Below are 10,321 nucleotides of genomic sequence, written 5' to 3'. Positions count from 1 at the left end.
AGAATAATACTCTATATTGCAATATATAAATGTATCAAGCCAACACACTGCACACCCTAAATGTACACATGCTATATGTTAATATCTCAATAAAAAACTAATTAAAAAATAAAAATTAAATTTAAAAAAATAATGATCTAATAATATTCTTCCTCTTTGGGTTGTTAGAGATACAAATGAGATCATGCATATAAAGTTCCTGGCCCAAGGTAACAATAAATGGTGGCCTTCTGACTCTCTTGTAACCTCCAGGGTACTGAGCTCAAGAATGGGCACAAAGGCCATGTCCAAATGTGCTTGTCTGAAGCCTAACTGCTATAGCCTAGAGACAAACTGATATCCAAGCTCCCAGAGAGGCTGGTGATGGAGAGGAAGACCATCTGAGGAGTGGGGGGAAGCCCTGGATCTGCCTCGTTCACAATAGGATGATCAGCCCTGAACATTAGACTTATTTCAGGCAATTCCCTTGGACACCCACGGTCTACCAGAAGGAAGAGGATATAGGCCAGATTCAAGAAGAAAGAGTTAGAGCCCAGCCAGCTCCTCCCCAATTCAAGGTTAGGAGCAACTTCCTCCTCCCTGGCCCATCAGGGAAGCAGCTGGGGGAATCAGCACATCCCACTGGAATGAACTTGTTCTCCCTATTTCTCACAAGTTTCCCTTACACTTCCCCAGGTAGGTTCAGATCAGCTCCCCTAAAACCCCGCAATGAAGGCTGTCAACTCCACAAATTCTCTCTCCTACCCGCCAAACCCTACAGCCAGTATGGTTCATCACTGGCCCCAGCCGTGGCTTCCAACTCTCACTCATAAAGATCCCCATACCCAGGTCTTTCGCATAAGTGGAGGCCATGGTGGGGCCAGCCAAGACCAAGGGCATTAAAACAAAAGCTAAAAGAGGGTTTTAAAAGGAAAAAAGGGCACTGATCACTGTTGTCTCAGTAAGGTCCAACACCTTCCCCCCACCTAAGTCAGGAAATTCAGGATGAAGTATGAGGTTTCCCAGCTGGGGAAAAGAAGTGGCTCTCCCACCTCTCCTTCACAATAGAGGCTACCTTAGCTTCTCACACAACGTCGGCCACATTCTATATTATTCAGCCAACAACACAATCAAGTGGGAAGGAACTGCCTCCCTTCTAGACTCAGCCAAGACTCCTCCTCCAGGAAGGCCCTAAATAAATGGAATTCTATAGCACTTGATATGTAGGCTTCACCTTTTCCTACAACTTCACAGTTACCAATATAGCATTTGTATACCACTGCCTCTGGGACCTGCCAGGGATAGCGTCAGAAGGAGCCCAGGGCAATGGCCCTCACAAAGGGACAGCCAACTTGACTGTGGGAACCAGGCAAGGCAACTTCCTGACTTTCTGTGCTAAAGAAACTCCACCATCAGTTCAACCTAAGTGCAGGGATCTGGAGAAATATTTAAGAGATTTAAGTTTAAAACAAAAACCCAACAACCACCCCCATATCAGACTGACTATATATAGTTAGCTCTCTGTATGCCTAAAATGGAAAGATCATTGGCAAGATTAATCCAAAATGGTAAAAAAAAAAAAAAAATCCTAAAATCATTGCTGGTTCTTAACTCACAAGAGAATGGGATTAGCAATGCAATTTCTCCTAAAGTTAACCCTAGCACACAGTCAGTTTTCACTAAGTACTTACTGAATGTCAAATAAATGAATAGGCTCTCAAGTAGATACTTGGAGTTATTCAAACCTCTTTATCTGTCTGCACCTGGGTTATGCCAGAAAGCTCTCTGGACTGGGAGTCAGGACATCTGGGTTCTGGTCTCGGCTTTACCAGTAATTATCTATGTGACCTCAGGTAAGTCACAGTATTTAATTTGGTGAGAGAGCAAGAGCAAATGCAAGCATGTTCCTTTCAGCAACATCATTTACAGAGCCCTGGTTGTATGACAATCACCCTGTCTCTAATTTGGCACAAAACTACAACCCTTTAGCCACACTGGAACAACCAGATAGCTGAAGATGGGCAGTGGCTGACAGAAAAGGCAATGAGAGGGGTTCCTGAAGAAAGTGAAGGGGCATGGAATGTCAGGGAGGTAGTTCTACACCATGTTCCCAACATTGTAAAACCACTTCTAAATCAAGGCCCCCTCATTTCCTACCCTGTGGTAGAGTCTGAGCTCCAAGCTCTCATTTACTAATCGAGTAGAAAACCCCCCAGCACCAGAAGAAAAAGAAAGGGCTTGACAAGCCAATTCACAGAATACAAATGGCAAGAAACATAAGGCAGACGGGAGGCACAAAAAATGTTTGACCTCATTATTAACAAAAGAAATAGAAATGAAGCGACAATGAGATACCAGTTTACAACTATCAAATTACCAAATGCTTAAATGAGATGTGTTGAAGCAGGTTCTCCGATACACTGCTGGCAGGACTAACAGTGATAGGCTTTCTGTAAAGTGATTTGGCCAAATTTACCAAAAGCCTTTAAAAGAGTACTCCATTTGACTCTTGTGATTTCACTTCTAGGAATCTATCCTAAGGAAATAATCACAGATATACCTATATATAAAAGAAGTTCATCACAACATGATTTATAATAATGAAAAATTAAACTCCTATGTGTCTGACAATAGGGGGTTATGTATATGTTATGGAATCATTAAGTATTTTCAAATGATTTCTAATGATATGGAAAATGCTAAGTAAAAAAAAAAAAGCAGGATTACAAACTCTATAGTTGAATTCCAGTTACGTTTAAAAATATGCATGCACACTGGGGCACCTGGCTGGCTCAGTCAATAGAGCATGTGACTCGATCTCATGGTTGTGAGTTCGAGCCCCATGTTGGGGGTAGAAGACTAGAAGGAAATACACCAAAACATTAATAGTTATTATATCTTGGTGATGAGTTTATGGGTAATTTTTTAAAAATTATCTTACTTTCCCAATTTTCAACAATGAGCATGTGTTGCTTTTAAAATTAAAAAGCACATTAAGGGTGTGAGAGGAGAGGGATGTTTGTTTATTTTCTGAGTTTTCCAAATATTTAGAGGCAGAAAGGGACCTTTGATATAATATAGTGGTTCTCAACCCTATCAGCCCCAATCCTCCCTTGGTAGCTACAATATTTTGTGATGCGCCCTTTGCCATCCTGAAACAACTTTCATAGGTAATATAACCTGCTTATATACATAATTTCCAGAATAGTAATGTAATACACTAATTATAATATAAAGGAGAAAAAAAGGAAGTTTGTTTATGAGAGAATATATATTTCAATATGCAAATGCCTGGGCAAGACTACACTAAAAGATATAATAAAGCACTCAGAGGCTTCCACTTACATATGCAGATCCACTGTGAATGCAATTGCTACAAAGAAAGACAAATACAGGTACGTTGCACTGGCAACTTAAAAATCCATGAATGACACTGCATTGGTGACTTGATTTTCAAAAGTCACAACTCTTGGTAAAGTTCTGAACCAAATAAAATACCATCTTCCCTCAATTTACACAGTTGTTGCTTTCCTGGAAATTCAGTGTATATATTGAAATTGTACAAACAGGGGCACCTGGGTGGCTCAGTCGGTTAAGCGTCCAACTCTTGATTTCAGCTCAGGTCATGATCTTAGGATAGTGAGATCCAGCCCCCAACTCAGCGGGGAGTCTGCTTGAGATTCTCTCCCTCTCCCTCTGCCCCTCCCCCTGCTCACTCTCTCTAATAAATAAATCTTCAAAAAAATAAAATTGTAAAAACATATTTTGTATTGATTTGTAAAATAATTAGGCCAAGCTACTTACACTAGGTTTTCCCACTTACATTGATGTCCTATAGGATATTTGAAAATTTAGAGATACAGATTTCTAGTTCCCATTCCCACTTCATATTTATCCAAAACATGAAATTCATAATGACTCCCTTTTTTGTGAGTTGGGCTTGCATCCTTTAAAACTAATGACATTCACAGTTTTAGCCTTTGATACTATTTCTAAAACCTATTGCCTAAGAATAGCAAGTGATTCCTAGAATGTATTCTTTTTTTTTTAAAGATTTATTTATTTATTTATTTGAAAGAGAGCACGCATGCAGGGGGCAGATAGAGGGAGAAAAAGAATCTCAAGCAGACCTCTTGCTGAGGGCATAGCCCAACCCGGGGCTTGATCCCACGACCCTGAGATCATGACCTAAGCCAAAACCAAGAGTCAGATGCCCAACCAACTGAGCCACCCAGGCATCCCTAGAATGTATTCTTAAAACTGACACAGATACTTTTGGAATTATTGAAAGCATTGCTCTTCTTTAGTAGCACCAAGCACAAGGACAAATTGTCAGTTTTTTGAAACCATTTACTGTGATCCCTTGGTGATTTTCCCTAGCCTGGTCCCATCCTCAGAAGTAAAATGAACAGAGCTGGAAGAAAAGGACTAACAGGGCTAGACCATGGGAGTGGGGGGGCAGGGGGCTAGGTTGCTAGGTTACCACTTGAGCCAATCTAAGCAGTCCCAGAGGAGTACCAGATACAGGACAGGTCCCTCTCCCTGCCCCACTAGGCTGAGGGCTCTCTCAAAGGAAGGGGGTCAAAAGGTGGGGGAGCGGCTGGTCACTCACACTAGGCACAAGTAAAGAAGTGAGGCAGAAGCACAAAGAAACAGACATCCCTGTATTTCTAAAACCATTCAAGTCTCCTTCATTAATTGGCTTCACCCCAAAAAGAAAGATTTCTTGGGCACCTGGGTGGCTCAGTTGGTTAAGCATCTGCCCTCGGCTCAGGTCATGATCCCGGAGTCCCGGGATCGAGTCCCACATCAGGCTCCTTGCTGAGCAGGGAGCCTGCTTCTCCCTCTGACCCTCCCCCCTCTCATGTACTCTCTCTCTCTCATTCGTGCTCTCTCAAATAAATAAATAAATCTTTAAAAAAAAAAAAAGATTTCTTTATTAAGAAATACCAGAGAGTGAAAAACCTACCGCACATACACATTTGTAGGTTCACACAAAAGTGCAGAGATTTACATATTAAACTGCATTTAAGTTAGAAAATAGATTTAAAAACAAAATACTTTTTTCCCCAACAAGGTAAAGAGATTTGGTCAGTAGGAAAAGGGACCTTAGGGGTAAAGGCAGGAAGGGCAGGGCAGGAAGAATGGAATTTAGCTGCTATAGATTTAGAACCTACATCTACCACTGGGGAAAAAAATGCAAAGGGGGAGATGATGCTCTCTACCAGGGCAAAGAGGGCCCTGGAGCCAAATGGACATGAAAAAGTGGTCCCGAATAGCCAAATCCCACCACCCCACAGGGGTTTTGGATCCATGCCAGTCAGCCTGGCCTGGGGAAGTGGGGTGCATAGGAAACTTAAAGGTTGGAGAGGAAGGGGAGAGGTGGAAAGAATGTTAGCCATTGAAAAGAGTGAACAATTTAAGGCCTATTCCCCCGGGAAGGACCAATTCTTCAATCTCGTCTCTGATCTGTAACTCAGACTAGGGACAGTCCCAGCTGGTGCACAGTATGAATGGGACAGATCTTCAGGCCAAGGCCTTAAATACAGACGATTTATAAAGGAAAAGAAAGAGGACAGGGAGTATATGAAAAAAGCAGAAACTTTTAAAAAACTGATTTCACACTAGAGATAAGGGATTTCCAGGTTTACCCTTCATCTCAGAAAGAGAAAGCTTCTCTGACAGACGTCAGGGTCAGCAGAAGAGTGGTTGAGGTTAAGTTGAGTGAGGAGAGAAATCTGTCATAACCCAAGAGAAAAGATGGGCTGAGAGAGGGTAGGCTGAGAACTGACTAAAAAGGGGTTCATCTGAGTGTCAGGTTAACTGGAAAAACCTAGTAACTTCCAAACTCTCAAAGCTTGGCCTCATTTTGAACTAACTAAAATCTAACTACAAGGATAAACCTGAGAGATCCAGAAAAATGGGAAAGTAGAAGCAGATAGGAGAGGAATCTGAGTCAGTCAGAGCCAGTCTCCCCACTCCCCTTAAGGATTGCTACACTCAAACCCTGCTACAAGGAAAATAGGAAGACATATGGAAAAATCTGGAAGCAGCCAAATTTCATTAATTTTAATTAACTGGGAAGGGTGAGATAGGCATTGGTAAGGAGTCTTGACTTTAGACCATTTAAAAAGAAATATATGCCATCACTTGTAAAAGATCACTAACAAAATATTTCCAAGAGGAGGCCCTGATGAGCCTGCTTTAATAACCAAGACTCATTTGCAATTAACAGCATCCCTCTGCATAAAAACAATATCCTAATAAAGAACATATTCTCCTAAGTAAATATAACCCCCTCCGACCCTCCCAATCTTGCTAACACTGTATATAGCCTTGAAAGTCCTTTTTCCATAGCCCAGAATAAGGTAAACTTCAGCCCAGAATGTGGTACAGATCAGTGGTGAGTTTGGGAGCTATCTCTCCAACTCAAGGGCCCCCTCGGAAATGGAAGTATGGGTAGTAACAAGCAATCCCTTCAACCCCCACCCCCACGCCCCCACACAAAGACATTCACAACCTCATGGTGGTTCTTGAAATGGAAGGGGGAAGGAGGAGGCAGGCAATTTGCATTAGACACAGTTTAATCACCTTCAAATAGATTAAAAGTTCTGGTTTACACTTCCCCCCCTCCCCATAAGTCATCCAGACAGGACCCTGGCTTAGAAAGAGAAAAACACAGGTGCTTTAGGAAATATAGCCACATATAATACATAAATCTTCTTCCCTGAAATAGAGCAGGTCCTGAGCAGAGCTGACTGGGGGCCACGGTCCACCCCCAGGGTGAAGTGGCTCTGGGACTCTGCCGGTGGAAGTGCTGGAAGAGCGGGGCTTGGAGGAAGCCCCCGTGTGGTTACCAAGCCCGAGGTGGGCCAAGGCCTTGGAGTGGGTTTACCCGGGAGGGCAGCAGTGCTGGGCTTTCCCTCCTCACTCAGCCGAGGCCTAATGGAAGTACTGGTTATTCTTTTTTTTCTTTTTTGAGGGAACATAGAGGGAGAGGAGAGGAGAGGAGAGCCTCTCTGTGCCTTGGTTTCCCCATTTGTGCATTCAGGACCTCTACAGGCCTCACACAGGGAGTCTGAGGGGGTAGTGTTTAAGTGAGCACTCAGGCTTCCTCTGAGGAAAAGGAACCACCAGAGTGCAGACTTTTATTACTGCCATTCCTGCTCCTAGCGGGAGCAGGAGTCAAAAGGAAAACAAAAGGGGCTAATGAGAAAGGAGGAGAGATGAGACAAAGAGTGCAAGGGGCCATGCCGTTGGCATCTCATAAATTCTTACTAAGAATGGCACAGGTATTAAAAAGTCTCCAGACAGTCTACAAGAAATGTGAATTGTTATCTCTACGGTAATTACTTACATATATCTAACTGGAAAAGAGTGGGGCTTGGGTGTTAGAGAGTGGGCAGGGGACAAAGGAGAAGCTACATGAATAAATACAAGTGGAAGTTACCTGCCCCATTCCTGAAAGGATTTGCTGGCAATGTTGGCATTTTGTAGCCAGGAGAATCCTCCAAGGCCACTCTTCAATTCTGAAGGCCCCAAGAATCCAGTTAGGATTCCCTGGCTAGGGTTCTCTGTGACTGCCTCTGGACTCAGGACATGCAGCAGCTTGAGAGGATTTGAGCCAGTCTCAAGAACCATTAACCTCAGAATTGGACCAATAACCCCAAGCAGGAGAGCTGGGATCTGGAGGAAAGAGAAGGGAGTCCAAGAAGACTCCGTGGCTGAGGCCATGGAAAGCCAGTGCCGGGGCCCAAGAGACCCATTTGTCCAGTTACCAGAGATGACTGACATCTTCTGTGACTGCCTTGAGTCCAGAAATTAAAAAAAGCTTGCAGCAAGAAAATGCCAGTGTGCAGTTGGGTGAATAAAGACCAAAGGAAAACAGTAAAAGGGACAGCTCACTTGCTCTCTGTCTCAGGTTTATCTTCTCCCCTTAAATCTCTCACAGCCCTAATTAAACACAAACAAAAGTCTCTTCCATAGATAGGCTACTTCTCAGCTTCAGTCACCTCCTGTGGTGGCTCTGGGGGCTCTGGGGGTGGCATCTCTTCAGGAGTGCTGGTGTCCTCCGGCATCTCGTTTGGGCTCAGATGTTCTGTTGGGGCCTGAGAAGGAAAACATATCAAATTCAATACAAAGCTCTCCCTTAAAATCCAAATGGAGATAATACATAGACATTGAACTCTTCTTCTGAACCCATCAACCATACTGATGCTACAGATAAGCAGCCACTGACACCACACTCAGAACCAAGACTGAACTACAGGCTTCTCAACAGAATGCAACTGAAGTGTGAGTTCTAGTCTTCACTGTTAAGGACAGATGTTTCCATTATTATTCACAATAATAATAAAATGGACCACAAATAATTACACAGAACCCCCACCTTCACAACAGAATGCTATAACATACTTGTCTAACAAGGCCTGACCCAGTGGTTCTCAATCTTTTTTTTTTTTTCTCTAACACACAGCTTACTAGAACAGTGATTCTAAGCCAAACAGGGTGGGGTGGCAAAATCTTCAGATGGTATATGTGGTTGGAAAATGCCCCAAGTGATTCTAAAACACTATCCTTCCCTACATTCAACTTAGCATCACTAACCTAGACTGTTATGATTTAAGATCAGATTCATCAGAAAAATGATATTCAAAATGATGATAATAATATATAAATAAGAATTTGCTTTACTTCAAAAAAAGAAAATTCAAAATTTAGGAAAGGCAAAGTAGAGAACAATTATCTACTTTACAGAAATCATTCACTTTTTTAAAAGTAGGATTCTATTTGAAAAGAAAGTTTAAATCTACTAAAAATCTATTAGAATAAACAAGTTCAGCAAGGTTTCAAGATACAAGATCAATATACAAAAATCAATTGAATTTCTATATACTCCCAATGTACAATCCAAAAATGTAATTGGGAAAATAATTTCATTTGCAATAATATCAAAAAGAATAAAATACTTACAAATAAATGTAACAAAAGTATAAAACTTATACTCCGGGGGCTCCTGGTTGGCTCAGTTGGAGAAGCATGTGACTCTTGATCTTGAGTCATGAGTCTGAGCCCCACGATGGGTGTAGAGATTACTTAAATAAGTAAAACTTAAAAAAAAAAAAAAACTTATACTAGGGGCGCCTGGGTTGTTCAGTTGGTTAAGTGTCTGACTCTTAATTTCAGCTCAGGTCACGATCTCAGGGTCATAAGATGAAGCCCCGCATTGGTACTGTGCTCAGCATAGAGTCTGCTTGAGATTCTCTCTCCCTCTTCCTCTGCCCCTCCCCCTGCTCGTGTGTGCAGGCTCTAAATAAATAAAATTAAAAAAAACTTATACTCAAAAAAAAAACTTATACTCTGAAAAATACATTAAAGAAGACCTAAACAAATGAAGACAGCCCATGTTAATGGTTCAGAAGATTTAATCTTGTTAGAAAGACAATACTCCAAAAATTGATCTATAGATTCAATGCAATCCCCATCAAAATTCCAGTTGGCTTCTTTGCAAACAGACAAGCTGATCCCAAGATGCATAGGGACATTCAAGGGACCCAGAACAGCCAAAACAACTGAATAAATAAAGAATAAATTTGTACTACTCACACTTCCTAATTTCAAAACTTACTACAACACTACAATAACCAAGATGGTGTGATACTCAGAAGAATAGAGATACTGATCAATGAAATAAGATTGAGGGTCCAGAAACAAACTCTTTGTTTGTTTAAAATCAATTGATTATTTATTTATTTATTTATTTATTTATTCATTGACAGAGAGAGATAGCGAGAGCAGGAACACAAGCAGGGGGAGTGGGAGAGAGAGAGGCAGGCTTCCTGCTGAGCAGGGAGCCCGATGTGGGGCTCGATCCCAGGACCCTGGGATCATGACCTGAGCCGAAGGCAGATGCTTAACCGACTGAGCCACCTAGATGCCCTACAGTCAACTGATTTTTGACAAGGGTGCCCAGACAGTTCAATGGGGAAAAAATAGTCTTTTCAACAAAGGGTACTGAGACAACTGGATATCCACATGCAAAAGAAAGAATTTGAACCCCCTACCTCACACCATATATACAAATTAGTTCAAAATGGATCAAAGATCTAAACATAAGAGCTAAAACTATAAAACTCTTAGAAAAAACAGAGGCATAAGTCTTCATGACCTTGGATTAGACAATGGTTTATTAGATCTGACAACAAAAGCCCAAGAAACAAAAGAAAAAAATAGATACATTGGACTACATCAAAATTTGAACTTTTGTGCTTTAAAGGACACCATCAAGAAAGTGAAAAGACAACCCACAGAATGGGAGAAAATATTTACAAATCATATATCT

The 10,321-nt window shown here is 41.7% G+C and overlaps 1 protein-coding gene across 6 annotated transcripts in view; it reads right to left on the bottom strand.

Moving 5' to 3' along the window:
* Positions 1–6,545: 6,545 nt before the first annotated feature.
* Positions 6,546–10,321, bottom strand: part of ZDHHC9 (zDHHC palmitoyltransferase 9) — a 76,018-nt gene continuing 72,242 nt past the window's right edge. For all 6 annotated transcript variants that reach the window (XM_073879159.1, XM_073879160.1, XM_073879161.1 and 3 more), the window contains one exon: positions 6,546–8,087. In XM_073879159.1, the coding sequence (XP_073735260.1) occupies positions 7,971–8,087 (117 nt within the window). In that variant the 3' untranslated portion in view covers positions 6,546–7,970. The remainder of the gene's footprint in view (positions 8,088–10,321) is intronic.

The sequence above is a fragment of the Callorhinus ursinus genome, unplaced genomic scaffold (assembly GCF_003265705.2).
Source record: "Callorhinus ursinus isolate GAN/ISIS: 27379988/994484 unplaced genomic scaffold, GSC_fseal_2.0 scaffold33, whole genome shotgun sequence".
Lineage (NCBI taxonomy): Eukaryota > Metazoa > Chordata > Mammalia > Carnivora > Otariidae > Callorhinus > Callorhinus ursinus.
This window is presented reverse-complemented; position numbering and strand designations above follow the sequence as displayed.